The following is a 15,146-nucleotide window of genomic DNA, read 5'->3' on the forward strand; positions in this document are numbered from 1 at the left end:
TGCTATGAGAATCTTTACTATTTCCAGCTTTTCATGTGTCCCTATCCACAGACACAGTCCATAAAATTACCCTCTATGCTATTTTTATGCCTTTTTCCCATTGTTTAGTCATGAACATCTGAGACTATTTGAACCCATACAAAATAGGTCATGTAGAAGTCTTTAGGTAATCAGGCATGATCCCATTTCTTTACCATTCTTAAAGCTATGGTAATACTTTGTTTAGGAGGGACTCACAACTTTCTGAATTTAAATCCATTGTCTGCTTTATGAGTTATGTCGCACTTAAATACTTTTCAATAAGACCCCTTTAATTTCCTTATAACCTTCATCTGAAAGCATAATTAAGTACTTCTACATGACAATATACTCGATAAGTTCAGGAGGAAAAAATGACCACTTGTTTGATTAATTGATTCAGAACTTCCGTCCCAAACTTTTATTAGGTAATAAAATCAACTACTTGTGCAGCTTTACCATGTAACCATTGTCAGTTTCATTTCTCTGTTCTCAATGGTATAGTGTTCCAAAAAATCCAAACAGTATAGTGCATGTCTTCACCTACAGATTTGATAAACAAAGGCGTATGGAAAATTACTTACTGAACACATCTCCTCGGGGTTTCTGAGGATCTGGCTGGATCCTGTTGTCATCTATAAGTCCTTGGGAAGACGTAGTTTCAGTGGGAACATATGAAGGCTCTTCAGTTGTTACCGGAGGAGTTCTTTGTGGTGGCAGTGTGGATCTTACCGTTGCAGGCTGAGGCGTTGTTGGAGGTGGAGGCTTCGTCACGGATGTCGTGACCGGCCTTGTTGTCACTGGCACGTACCTCGTGGTTGGCTTGGGCGTCAGTCGAGTGGTTGTCCTGGGTGCAGGCTGAGTTGGCACAGGTGCAGGACGAGTTGTTGGCACGGGTGCAGGACGAGTTGTTGGCACGGGTGCAGGACGAGTTGTTGGCCCAGATGTTGGCCGAGCCGTCGGCCTGGTCACTGGCCTTTCTGTAACAAAAGCAGGTACGTGCAGTGGACTGAGGAGTTGTGCCTTCAGCATCAACAATCCTACTTGTCCTCCCTCAGGAAGAGTGCAATTGGCCTTGAATATATGATATGGACCAGGTGGTTGAATCATAACAATAGGAATAATTGCAATGAGAATGAAAATGGGACCAAACTGGACATCTCAGCCACTCACTCCAGAAACTAAACAATTATTATGACACAGAGAGACTTGGATGAAATTTTTTTTTTTCCTCTGAAGGTTCCCCTTAGTTAGAAACATACTTTAGCATCAGCACTGCTAAATTATCACATTCCTCTAGGTCGTACTTGGCACTGCAGCAGTTTAGAGATAATTTAGAATGACTGAAGGTCAAGACATTTCCATCCCACCTCCTCTCAAGCATCAAGTCTGTTTCAGAGCCGGTAAAACTTACACAAAAGCACTGCTGGTTAAAAAAGCATGGGCAGAAAGCCATGGGTTAAGCAGCCCTCTAAACTGGACAAGTTTGTAATCAGGAGTGGAAGCAAGTTTAGTAAGGCCCTGATGTAACAACCATTTTGACCACAGACGGTCAGATACCTTTGGCTTAAGAAAGTTCTTGCAGACCTTTCCTGCTAAATATTTCTCCTTGTCAATAAGCAGTAATCATTTCAGAGACTGAACCAAGCCAGCCATCATTTAGATCCTTCCCTTTGCTAAACATCAGGAAACTAAGTAAATGACATTTTTCAGCCTTCATAAAAATGATGTGCTGGACTGAGCAAGCACCACTGTCACCCCAGTGACAGTGCCCACAGCACCATCTCCTCCAATGTTTCATAAAGGACAACAAATTTCAACTTAATTTCACAAGGAGAGTTTCTGAAGACATGAAACACAAAAATATACTTTGTTGTTTTCTATTGGTTAATAAGCCTTTTATATCTCACTGGAAATCTTAAAAGTCTCAGTAAGAACTCCAGTCACATATTTTGTGTACAAGCATTTCAAGTATAAAACACATTTAAAAAGAAGAACTACTGATGGTTAATCAGTGAATTGTTTGATGATAGCAGGTAAAAAGGTTTTCCCTCTGGGCACTTTTTTATTACTATCCCTTTGAATACCCTGCAGGTTTGACATTTATAGCATATTAAAAGATAAAACACCCCTTAGCATCATGTCCCAGTAACATACATGAAATGTGTGCACATACGCTTGCAAGCACTTAGGATGTGCTAGAACACCTTTAACCATGACAGCTACAGCCGAAGGGAAAAAATGGTGCTGCTCTTTAAAGAGATCAGTGAGTCACCAAAGACCAGATTCCACAAAGGAATGCAGGATCAAAAAGATCCAGCAGAGTCACAGAGTTGCACAGTCCTGTGGGACGTCAAACACGGGAGAGCTCCAACACCTTATTCTGTACCAAGGGGGCAGCTGCTTCTCCAAGAGAAAGGTGGCCAAGGGAATTTTCCAACAGCAAATCCTTCCAGAGAAATCCTCCTTCCTGGTTCTTCTCACATCTGGGAAGCAGCAGGGAGTGGATGGGGTGAGCTGCTGAAACGGGCCAGTTGTGGAGTGTACATAACAACAGGGTATGAGTAATAGTGTTTGATCAGACCTACCCTGCTTATTCAGTTGTTCTCATCCTGAAGCAATCTCTAGAATCAAGCTGTGCATAGGGAGAGGTGAATTTCTTTCTAATTATGAAAATGTCTCAGGGAAATGAGACAAAGATACCAAGGCATGCTAAGACCTAGAAAACTCCAACTACATTCCCTTGCCCCTTATTTAGTATTAAAAATAATTTAGAGAAACCGAGCCTGATAGTGTTGTACCTTAAAGTTTACAAAATGGTTTTCAGTTCACATAAGCCTTCAGAATCTCTGTTTTAAAAGGAGTATTACATACGTGTGCAGTTTGTTCCATTGTCTCTGTACCCTTCTTTACATTTGCATTTGTAGGATCCTGGAGTGTTGTAGCAGTGTGAAAAACTACCACACTGATGGTGGCCAAGGGAACATTCATCTATATCTGCAACAGAAAATTTACATTAAAAAAACATTCACTTCCAAGAAACCTGACTTTCTGCTTATCCCTGCAAAAAAACCCCAAACATTATTACAATTTTGATTACTTGAAAAAAAATACTAATGAAACTTTTGCCAGTGGGAAAAGGAAAATAAACAGTCAGAAATCAATGTGGTGATACACACATTAGGGAGAATAGGGACTATTGGGCAACTTTGGTATTGTTCAGCTTTTACCTTAGCAGCAGCTTCAGACATGCCATAGGTAGACTGCAGCTGAGACCATTAAGATCACAGTTTTAACAACCACTTCTTACAGGTGACACAATGAGAAAAAAAACAGAGTGTAGGAATATGCAAGTTCTTAATCACACAGATATTAAATTGGTTTTGCTTCATAAAATTCTTCCTATATTATACACCTGTATAGAAGTTTCTACATCAAGTAGGAGCTACTGGAAACATTTCATAAGGCACATCCACATTTATTTTCAGTGATACAAGCAAAAATCTCGAAATTCCAGCACTCTGAATACAAATTTTTCTGAAAAAAAAAAAAATACATAAGCAAACATCAAGCAATGCCTAATTATCTCCACATGATCTTTTTTCAGTGAAAGAATCATAACCAGTTGAGACACTCTGAAACTTAAAGCAGAAAAACCTGGGAATATCTTTGTTGAAGGGCAAACACCAGCTGCATTCCAGTCTCATGTCCAGACAAAAACAGGTTATTTTCCAACTCCTGCCTCTTCCCCACCTGTCTTCAGGGGAAGGGAAGTTGGGCAGTCTGGGGTGGGAGGAGCTAGGGTGTGCACATTTTCTTATCTTGGATCTTGGGACATGCTATGGAGCACACCAATGTTACAGCTCAGACATAGCCTAAGCTCATACACTGCTCCAAGCCCACAACTGCCAGTGACAGTGAACCCTGAGGAAAAAACAGCTTTGGAAAGGAAATCCTGGGGTCATCAACTCTGTTTCCCCACTAGCTTCCACACAGAACCAGCTACAAGAATGTGGGGCAAATATATGCCTTCTCTTCCACAGTCTGCTTCTATAATCCACCCTTTCTTAAAATATTGATGCAGTGTAAAACAACTTCTTCAACATTTCAGCCATAATACAAAAACCATTCCTTTCTGAGCCATTAATTTAATTTTCAAATAAGCAGCTCTATTACATGCATGTGAGAAACAGCTTATATTACCATGGCATTGGTATTTGCCTCCGATGTACATCAGGTCAAAGCCTTTATGGCACCTGCAAATGTAGCTTCCGAAAGTATTGACACAGTGCCTAAATCGTGGGCAGAGAACCCTCCCAGCAGCACATTCATCAATATCTGTGGAAACAAAAGGACCCTATTATTCTTAATAACAGTTAAAATGCAATGTATGCTGTCTAAATGGTTCCCCATAATGGAAAGCTAAAGAATGGCTGTCGGGTATATTAATATAATAATTAATTATAATTAATATATATATAAAGTATTTTTAATAAAGGCCCTTGGCCAGCCAGCAGTAACATGTGAGCATTTCTGGCTGTGCCCTCTGGTTCAGCTCTGGGTCACAGGCAGATGCCCAGGGAGCAGCTGATGCTCACCCACTGCTGCTCTCCCTGTCTGGGGAGCTCTCAGAGAGGTCAGGCTGACACACAAAAGCCGCTTGCGCTACCACTCACTCTGTAGTGCTTGGACACCGAGCCGAGGCTGCTGAGTGCTTAAACACTAATTCTCCACTGAGCTAGAGAGCTGCCATGCACGGCTGCTTCTGACGCACGCAGCTCCTCGTGGTTGCTGCTTATCTGCAGGGTACAGTTCAAGCCTTTGCTCTGCAGCTCTATCAGCCTCTTGATCTACGGGAAAGCAAGATTTTGCTCTCCACGCAGCTCTTTTCCCAAAAGGAGCACTTCAGCTGCCGATGTCAAGAGTGCAGAACAAAGCCGAGTGATTGATGCCCTGCTGCTCTTGTGAAAGAGGCCTGCACAAGGCAGAGTCTCTTCCACTGCTCAGAAAGAAATGTTACCACAAAGCTGCTGGCTGGTTAGGGCAGCTACCTGAGGTGGAGGGGGATGGAGCTTCAGCTTCTCTCCAAGCTGTGTTCCCACATCCAAAAGAAGTGGCTTAAAGCCAGATGGGCTGTCCCAGTAGCTCCTGCTGGCGCTGTCCCACTCTGAAGAATTACTGACGACAGCAGGGGTTCAACCCCTGAGCTCCCACACTCCTGGCCCGCCTGACTGCTTTCTCTCCATCAACAGCATTGCTGGAATGGTGAAGTAAAGGCCTCAATGAGAAAGAAAACAAGGCCAATACTGGGCACCTCTCCACATGCCTGAATCTTCCTATAAATCTGTCTCTTGATTTGAATTTATTGTTAACATATTAGGCTTTGAATATGTTACTAAGTTTTACTCCACCACGTTTCTTATAATTTAATCAACAAGTCACAATTTTCTACCCTTTGTTGAAATATTTCAAGGCTGAAAGTTTAAGATTCTTGATTACTAGAAGTTAGTTTGTTAGTTCTTTGTTGGTTTTGGTTGGGTTTTTAATCTTTAAACTACAGCTTCAAAAAGTAGTTCAGTAAGAACAGGATTAGCCACTGAATATACTTCATCATGGCATGGATTATGATCTTCAAAAACCTGATGTAGCATGTCCTGCTTTTTCCTCTGTACATATTCATATTAATTCACATCTTTGCAAATTCACATAAGACAAAACTTATGTTAAATGATGGCAGCAGTGAAGTGGCAGGCAGTCATATGTCCTAGAGATACAGGACAGAGCTGTTGATCAATACACTGCTCAAAACTGATGCAAAAATATGGAAGAGTGTAACAGCCTCCCACTTGCACACAATGAGAGGTGCATGGATACTCATTGCTGAGGGGAAATCCACTTTTTGATCAGTAGGCACAAGATGATGTGCAAGTGTTTGTGATTAGCTTCCTGCAGCTCCCAGTACAGTGACTGCGCCTTCTTTCAAGTCAATCCACACCTGGACCAGAAGGTGTAGAGCCGTTTCTCTTTGCCTGCTGCAACATGCTGTGATTCATAGCTGCTTCCTATGAAAAGCCAGGGCATGGTGGGGTGGTCTGGAGTCTCACCTCAGCACCAGGGATCTGCTCCAAAGGCACGTGAGGCACATGGTCAGCACCTAATGAGTGTGATGGCCAGTGTCCACCAGAGAAGGAGAATTGCTTCTCTCTTGCTGCTAGTATGACCATATTACCAACTGAAGTACAAAATGACTATGAGAGTAATTTAAAAATGACATGATTTTTAAGTTTACAAGGCTGTATTTTCAATTTTATAAACACACATACACAAAAATGAAATAATTAATTTTATAGTGAAAAAAAATATTTTCAGCCCTCACATAACTTCAGAACATTTGAAGCTGAAATGTGTATACAGCTCATTTCATTAAATGAAAATCCCAATCCAAAAACCTGGCAAGATTGATTGGTTTATTGATTCAAGAGTCATTAATCAATTAATTAGCTGTTAAATCCACATTTTCACTAAATACTTTGATGAATTATTTTTTCACTTTTTTGTCATTTAGTTTATATTATTTTCCTTTACAGTCAAATTGGTGGCTCTTTACTGATTGTCTGAAGGGAACATTTTAAACAAGAGAATGATCAGCAAGTGTTAAACTAAGAATAGAATAATGCCCAAAGGAATTTCCACCTGTGCTAAAAATAGGCAATGCATTCCCAGCTGTCTTTCAAACTCTCCTCAAACAAGGATTTCATGAGCCAATGCACACTTCCATTTTCTTACCACCACCTACACTTCTATTTGTACTGCAGCATTATCCAGACCCTTGCTGGAGACAACAACTTCCCCAACAGGGGCAAGCTTGTCCAAACACGAGGAGAAAGCATAGCCTTAGTCCTGAATAGCTTCAGTTCTTTACTGCAACTCAAACTTGATAGAGAAATAACATAGAAAGCGTGCCTGTCACAATCACTTCTTACCAAAAAAGGGGAGAACATTATATTACGATGAGGGAAGAGCAGACATCTCTTACTGTAACTATTTTCTCTGTATTATACAAGGCTGCTCTGAAATTCTTGTGGAAATTTTAGACATAGGTAACGAAGTCATTTGGAATGATGCACACCCAACTAAAATGTGGGTATACAGTTATTTGCCCTTCTGGGGAAAAAAAGTGGTTTTTTGAAAACTGCCCTGAAGAACTCAGAGCTTCATAGGACTTGTTTGAGTGTTAGTCTTTGGCATCAAAGTACACTTTGTTTATTTCAAAGTATGAAGTTTTCCCGAATAGAAAAATGTACACTAGGAGAATATTGCAAACATTTTTTCTAGCAAATTTCTCTATTTGGTGTACATTTCTTGAATTTATACTTAAAATCACTCAGCTCACTATGGCATGGTACAAGTATCTTCCAAAGATCTCTCTGCCAAAATATCCACCATGGGATTTATCACAACTTAATGCCTTCAGCATGTAACAATGGTGGGATTTTTATCCTGTTCTTTCCTTTTTTTTTCCCATACACAGATATGCCAATCATGCACTTCAGAAAGCCTCTGACTTGCTGTGGAGCCTGCTCTTCTTATCAGAAGATCTAGAGTCTGTCCCTTTCTCTGCCAACAAATTCTTGGTCAGCATGGGTCAGGCACTTGGAGAACCATCTACCTTGTAGACAGCCAAGACCCTCGAAGGGATGATTAGGATATCCCCATTCTCTTACAATCTTTTGGTGTTACTGGTTATGGAATTGTAGCACTTCATAGGACATAAATAATAAAATCACTGGAGCATCATATCCCACTCAGGATGTATAGTTAATGACTGATGAAATCACATGTCACACTGTTCTTCAGACCATAGTAGAGTCTGATTAACCATAAGCACCTTTTCCATGTTCACAAATGTGGGAACAAAACATTTCACTTTTATACACTCTAAGTTCCTGTGTTTATTTTAACCTGGAGTTTTCACAGTATGGAAGACGGCACATTCAATCCCACTAATAGTGGGAATATGCACAGACCTTCACCTTGCCCCACTATAATATAAATGATTTTTACAAATTATGCCTCCACACACTGAGCTAGGCACCACCCTGTTGGATATGAGGGAAAGGTGATCTCCCCATCCCTTTTTTAATGCAGGCAGGTATTTTGGAGTTAGCAATAGTTTAAAATGACCCAGTAGCAGGAGTGGCAAGAGCCAAGGGCTTGGATTCCAAGGAGTCTGTATTGGCTTTGGGCAGACAGTGAAACCTGCAGGACTGGAGGAAAACACTGGTGATCTCTGACACGAGGGCACCTGAGCAACAGCCCTATTACTATTCTCATTATTAACAACTTCAAACTGCCTGTTTGTGCATTCTAAGCACATATCTGATAAACTCTATTGAAATGCATTCTGTGTAAGGATAAAAGCATTCTGAAGTGAAATAAAATTAAATTTACATTTGATCACCTACCTACACAAGTCCTGCCATCAGGCCCGAGCTGCAGCCCTGGAGAAGGACAGCGGCAGCGCACCTCCCCTTTCAGTACGTCACAGCCATACTGACAGTTTGCCACCAGGCAAGAAAGGGCATCTGGAGAAAAATCATTGAACATACTTAGATAAAGACTATGATCAGTACCAGAAAATGACTGAAAACTTTGGCAAAATAAGACATCACATATTTATGATAAAAGTGGGAAAAATGCTTGTTGATTTTCATAGGTATCCTTCAAAGAGGAAATACATCTGCTAGTAAAATTTTTCTGTCCACAAACTACATCTCTAAGAAAATAAAAACAAGAGAAAGCCACCACAGCTGTAGTATGTTGTGTTATTGAATGCAGTCCCCAGAATATAAAGCCTGATATGTTCTAGAGACTCTCCTAGACAGTACTGCCATTTTTAAAATGGGATACCTCTAACTGGAGGTAATTTCTCTCCCCTTCCCTCTTTCCAGATAATCAAAGTAACTGTTTTTATGAGAGCAAGTAGGAAACTGACCTCCAGAGAGATGATAGTACAATTTTTACACCAGTCAAACAACCAACATCTGCAGCATTAAAGATTTTACATTCATAAGGTCATAAGGCAGCAGAAACGCAGGTGTCTTGCTGCAATGAAAACTGCAAGCACTTGTCCTCAAAGGCCAATTAACAGTGATTTACAGCACTGAAGAATGCTTTGGGGGAAACTTTAAATAAAACTAATAAAATCAAAACAATTGCTCTTGTTTTTTTCAGCCTAATTTAACTAGAACAAAAAGGAGCTCATCTTGCTGCCTAATTTCCAGCAAGATTCATCTTTTACTTGGGGACTCCTCTTCATTTCATGGAAGTTTTCCAGGGAAACTCGAGCAGGGATTTTGAGAAGCTGGGAAAGAGCAGGCAGCAAGGCTGGCCGTACTTGAGCACGTTCCATCTGGCATTAGCATGTAGCCGTTCAGACAGTAGCACTTGTAGCTGCCGTAGGTATTCATACACCGGTGTTTGCACGGCCGCGGCTTTAGTCCGCACTCATTCAGATCTGAAATGAAGGGCACAAGGGAAGAGGGTGGGAAAGGAAAACACACGAGGCATGCGTGGCAAAACTACCAGTTCAAGCTGCCAGAGAAGGAAGGAAAAATACAGTAATTAGCTTTTTATATGCAGTTCAGCTGATAGCAAGTGTCCAAAACATCCTGCACGAAGCGCTGTTCATCCCTCCAGCCAAGCAGCTTATTTGGCTTGTTTTCACAGATATCTTTTCCAAAATGACAATATTAGCATTAGACGAAGTGCCAACTGTTTCATTAGGCAACACACATGCTCAGGCTGCTCACATCTTGCCACTGTTCATGTTGATGCCATGTCCAGGACCAGGCAGCACTCGGAAGGAAGAGGAGGAGAGAGAAAGCAAACATCACTCTGCAATCGCTACCAGTGATTCTGATAGCAATTCAGGGATTCACCATCATGCTTCTAAATTAGTGGCAGAGGAAGGCAGGAAAGCTGATGCCAACTTACTTTAAATAATTTCACAGAGAAAATTTATTCCTTATCATCTAGAAAATACTCAAAGAAGGTATCTGACATCAGCTATATTTGTCAAGGACTATCCATGAGGGGTAGCATTTCAGATTTACAATTTAATAGAGACTTCATGGCTTAAACTGAAAATATTCAGCCTACAATTTCCATATTAGTAGACAGGACTTCAAAGAAGAAGTAAAGATGATTTCCTTCAGAATTCTCCTCCAAGAATATGTGTTGATTTTGTCTGAGCAAACCAGAATAATTTGTTAGTTAATATTGTTGTTAGTTATTTGTATTGCAATGAACAAAGATGACAACAAAGATGAAAATAGTAAATCTATTCACAAATCCAGCCAGCAAGAACTTGAAAAAAATGAGTTATCAACCATCATCTCTAATATTGCACCATACTGTCTGGAGGTCTTTCACAGACAGAGAATTGCCATTTTTCCCAGAAGTTTTCAGAGTCATCTCCCAGTACTAAGCACTATCTTATCAAGTGTCATTCAATCCATGTAGCAGAAGAGTAAGCCTTGAGGCTCCCACCACGTTGTAGATAAACACACACAGTAGCCACTTCATACAATGCCAGCTGAGGAGGTGACAGATGCCTCCCGTGGACTGGAGGCTAAGATTCAGGGTTAAGATGCTGAACCAAAAAGATAAATACGCCTCTGGTTACAATTAAGTCAGTAATTCATTGACTGTTTTCCAGGAGTAAAGCAGAAGACTTAAATGGAGTGAGAAAAGCTACATTCACTGTAGAGGTGAAGTTAGAGAAAACACTGATTCTAGACAACTACACCTGGAATTTTACAAGTTCCTAATGTTTGAGTTTTAAATTTGTCCTGAAACTCTGTAATCCCTTACTTTTTGAGAGCAACATTCCTCACCTTACTCTTTTCAGGAAAAATATTTTTAAATTACATTCTAAAACTGAGAAATATATTCCCTTTCATTTTGACTGGTAAAACACAGAGCCATCCAGAGAAAAATACATGCATCACACTACAAGTCACTGATGTAATCCAAACTCGGCTGCACGGATGTTGCTTGTTATGTCACTGCTGTCCCTGAGAGCTCCTAACAGTATCATAAAACTTGCTGTCTTCTGATCTACTTTGTTTCCATCTTCATGGGGTCAAGGAATAGTGAGCATCATGCAGACACGGCCCTCCCCAGAACCCTTCCCCTTACTTCATTTTCCAAGCATATTTAAAGATAAGAATACTTCCTGCTCCCCTCTTCTGCAAGACAGTGGTGGTAAGGGATGTAATTTTCCATATCTTCCTGTGGTAGGCTGAACAGGTTTCCAGGAAACCTGAAGGGGAATATTTTCTCAAGTGGTGAGGAAGATCAGGTGAGCCTAAGCAGGACTTCAGTGGGGGAAGATTGCCAAAATAAGGGTTGGATGGACCTGTGTATGATAAAGGAGTGATTACCACCTCTGCAGTCTTCCTTCTTGCAGAGACAGCGCCCCTTTTCAGCTCTCAGTCTTTGGGAGCTGGAAGAGATTTCAGCAGTTGCAAGGAGAATATACTTCTCACAGCAGGCACCAGTACCACACTCACAAGAAAGTACCTGCTGGGTTTGAGAGAAAGTACAGTTTGTCCTTTGAAAGCAGGATCTTCTGCTAGGAGTTGTGACTATAGGTATATGCCTAGGCCAAATGGAAATGCAGCAGATGATTATGCTAGAGGGCAAGGACAAGTTTTCATTGTGGAAACCTTTGTGTGAAAAAAGCTTTACATAAGAATATCCAATAATAAGCAGATGAAAGCTCACATTTTGAAAGACAAACTTCTCTTGGCAGAACAAAAAATAGAAGCTGTTTTTCTTTTTCTGTGAAACATACCACAAGTAGGCAGCTCCTGACAGACATTATAGCTGTATTAACATATTTATTACACATGCAATGTGCCTGTTAAAAAAGTAATTGTTACATTCAAAAACTCTGTTAGCATTTGATTTCAATTCATAAATGTATCCCTGAGGAACCCATAGTATTGAATATACTGAGGTTCACTGACAACCATCATTTTGAAGTAAGAGGGGAAAAAAAGTTCTCTTAGTCTAAAATACCTGGTTTTATTTATTTAATAAATATTCTTCCTCTTTTCTACAAAAAGCACCGCTTTACAAAATAAAGGCATAACAGAGCTAAGTATAAAATACTTAACTAGAAGTAGGGACAGAATAAGGAAAAGTAGCACTGAAATTAAATTGACAGGGCAGGATTTTAACAGTGCCTTGTGTTAAGTTCTAGTGTTTAAATTCCACTGCACTTCAGCTCCTAAGTTTAGATACACCTGATGACTTAAGAACTGTTGTGCACTTATTTCCAGAGTTATGACCACAGACTCGAAGCTGAAAATAAGAATTTATGACTGTTCTCAGTATATCACCCTGCATAGAGTATAGATTACACTGTGAGCCTTAAAATACTGGATCTTTCTATAGGACTCTGAATTCTACACCACCATTTGATACAAAGTATTCTTATTACAGAAATAAAAACTCTAGTACTGACAAATAGGCAGCCATTAGTAATGTACTATGAGAACAGCATAAAGTGCAGCACTACTAAAAAGTTTAACAAATCCTTTTAATTTCTTTGTGGGAATGGCCACTCATTGCCCTGCATTTGAGAATTTCATTGTTCAGTCTTATAATTTCCCACATTCCCTACACTTGCACAGCCAATGCAAAACCAGCATTTTTTATTTCAGAGTAACACAAGGCAGTAGGGTACGTAAAAGCAGCCCGACTGTTTTGGCCACTATGGAAAGCAGATTTATAACAAACACAAGCTGCTGAGGACAAGTATTTTCTATCTAAAAAAATGAAATTAAATGTGAGTGCAAGGAAAGGACAAGAGTGTTATGCTGGCAAACCTGGATGTGACTCCTTTGACTGCTACACTGCACCACACATGGTCTTGGACCGACTTCAGTGCACACCCAACAATGGGTCACTTATTTCCAGGCAGATTCAATGCACTCTGCTATTTTCTTTTAATTAGCTTCTGCAGACTTCAGCACTCAAGACTTTTTCTGCCTTTTTTTGCCCTTCAGCTAACTTGGATCAGGCAACACTGAAGTTAAATACTCAATACTACATTTACCCAACTCTGATAATAGAAAGCCAAGGACTAGGAATCAAGTAGAAAAATTAAACTGCTGTCACCATACTATAAAGAGTAGATCAGCTTTCATTTCCAGCAATTGCAATCACACTACCATGTCAACCTCGTAAGAGATTTTTATCACCTGAAGAGTTATGTTCACTTAGTCTGATTAATCAACAGCTGCCAAATAAAGAATTTTTTTAACCTTCATTTTCTACAACTTCCAACTTCATCTAAATCACAATTTTGTCTTTATCTAACCTGATAAACAATTTCCATCACTATCACTTTACAGAGGAACTCAGAAAAGAAAAAAAAGGCAGGCTCTGAAAGAAGAGCAGAGGAAAGAAACAAATGCAAGTGACAACCAAGACTATGGTAGAGAGTCAAAACTTTTCAGAATACATACAGCAGCACCAAGGAAATACAACCAACTATTTGCTCTGCATGCTAAGGGTACTGCAGGTTCAGCTTTCATATCCCAGCCACTGATGGGTCTATCAGCCTCCACCCCCACTTTGCAAGAAATTGCAGTCCTGTTTGAAGATGTGCAGAAGGGAGGAGCACAACACCTGAAACACAGGACCACCTCACCCCTTGCTGCTGCATTTCTTAAATGATGATCCAGGGGGTGGAATACAAGAGCTTCACTGCTCTGACCAAGTGGACTTGTGTACAGCTGCACATCTTCATAGGATAGGGAGAATGCACAATAAAAATATGTCAATATGTACTACCTTATTTATAAATTAATAAATATACATATGTATCAAGTGCTGACAAGAATTTCAAGCAGTGAACTTTGGTACATTTTCCTAGAACAAACAGGGTAAGAGAATAGAAAGTTACAGAAAACCAGCCTTAGAATTTTTTTGGGTAAAGACAAACCTTTCCCACCTAAAGAAAGTTTACTTGTATGTGCTTTAGATTGCTAGCAAAAATTACAACTGTTTTTATTTGTCTTACTGAATAGTATTTGTATTTTCTTCAAGAGCAGCTACCAATTTTCTGATAAACACATTTAGACAGTATGAGTTCTGTTATTATCACTATAAATTAAGAGAAGTGACAGAGAGTATTTTCTCTCAAGTTTCTCTGTTTCTCCACTGCTTACAGCTTTAAAGCTGGGATCAAAAAGCCAGAAGGGAAATACTAAAGTCATTCAGGAGATATGAATGCTGTAGGGAGAACACATGGTTAGCTCTTGTGCAGTCACTGCAATTTGATTGCTGATGGTAGCAACATAATTTTAAAAGTATCAGGTAGTCTTAACTTCTGAGTGATCTAAAGCGAGGTATGGATGGTCACAGCAGCTGCAGTGCCACTGGAAAAGGACAGGCACCATCACACAGTCAGGGCCGAACAGCTCTGCTGTGAGGCTGCGTTGATCTCTCAGATCAGTCCCAGGAGCACAGCCTGATCCATGGGGCACATGAACAGATGAGATGTAAAGCCTGTTTATCAGAGCTTGTACACAAAGAATGCCTTTCACCAAAAACATGAGCATACTTCACAGCCCAGAACCATTCCTGCATCCTAGAAAGACTTCCACCACTGCAGGGAACTCCAACATTTCCTCTGCCAACATTTTTACTTCTGTTACTACTCTAGAACAGGACTGAGAAAATGGGCCATAGACAGAACAGGGCAGGTACAACAACAGAACTCACATTTATCCTGTGCCATTTGAATCTCCTCCCAGCAAAAGCAGACTCTGCATTCACTGTGCACTTTCAAGTCTCATCCAAACACTGAATCAGCACACATCAAGAACACAAATCATGACTCCAGGAGCAGCTCGAGAGTCTCACCATGTAGTAGAGCAGCAGTAACCACCTGAACTGGTGCACATTTGGGGCACCACAGTCAGGTGGCATCTCAGAAACATCATCTACATCTGCCAAGGCAGCTTTGTCACCAACACCATGCAAGGATATTTCATCCATGCTGCCCAAATGCTTCCTTTGATAACCCATCACATTTTTTCCTTCCTTAG

At 40.4% G+C, this 15,146-nt stretch overlaps 1 protein-coding gene across 4 annotated transcripts in view; it reads right to left on the reverse strand.

The window, feature by feature from the left end:
• NPNT (nephronectin) overlaps positions 1–15,146 on the reverse strand; it is a 48,512-nt gene that overhangs the window by 14,980 nt on the left and 18,386 nt on the right. For 2 of the 4 annotated variants that reach the window (XM_014259418.2, XM_014259413.2), the window contains 5 exons: positions 9,416–9,535; positions 8,484–8,603; positions 4,222–4,356; positions 2,893–3,015; positions 603–998 (listed from right to left, as the gene is read on the reverse strand). In XM_014259418.2, coding sequence (XP_014114893.1) covers positions 603–998; positions 2,893–3,015; positions 4,222–4,356; positions 8,484–8,603; positions 9,416–9,535 — 894 coding nt within the window. The remainder of the gene's footprint in view (positions 1–602; positions 999–2,892; positions 3,016–4,221; positions 4,357–8,483; positions 8,604–9,415; positions 9,536–15,146) is intronic. The other 2 variants (XM_088056806.1, XM_014259423.2) reach the window with 1 other exon arrangement.

This window comes from Pseudopodoces humilis, chromosome 6 (genome assembly GCF_049639895.1).
Source record: "Pseudopodoces humilis isolate 2021_Gansu_Grassland_sample_001 chromosome 6, ASM4963989v1, whole genome shotgun sequence".
NCBI lineage: Eukaryota > Metazoa > Chordata > Aves > Passeriformes > Paridae > Pseudopodoces > Pseudopodoces humilis.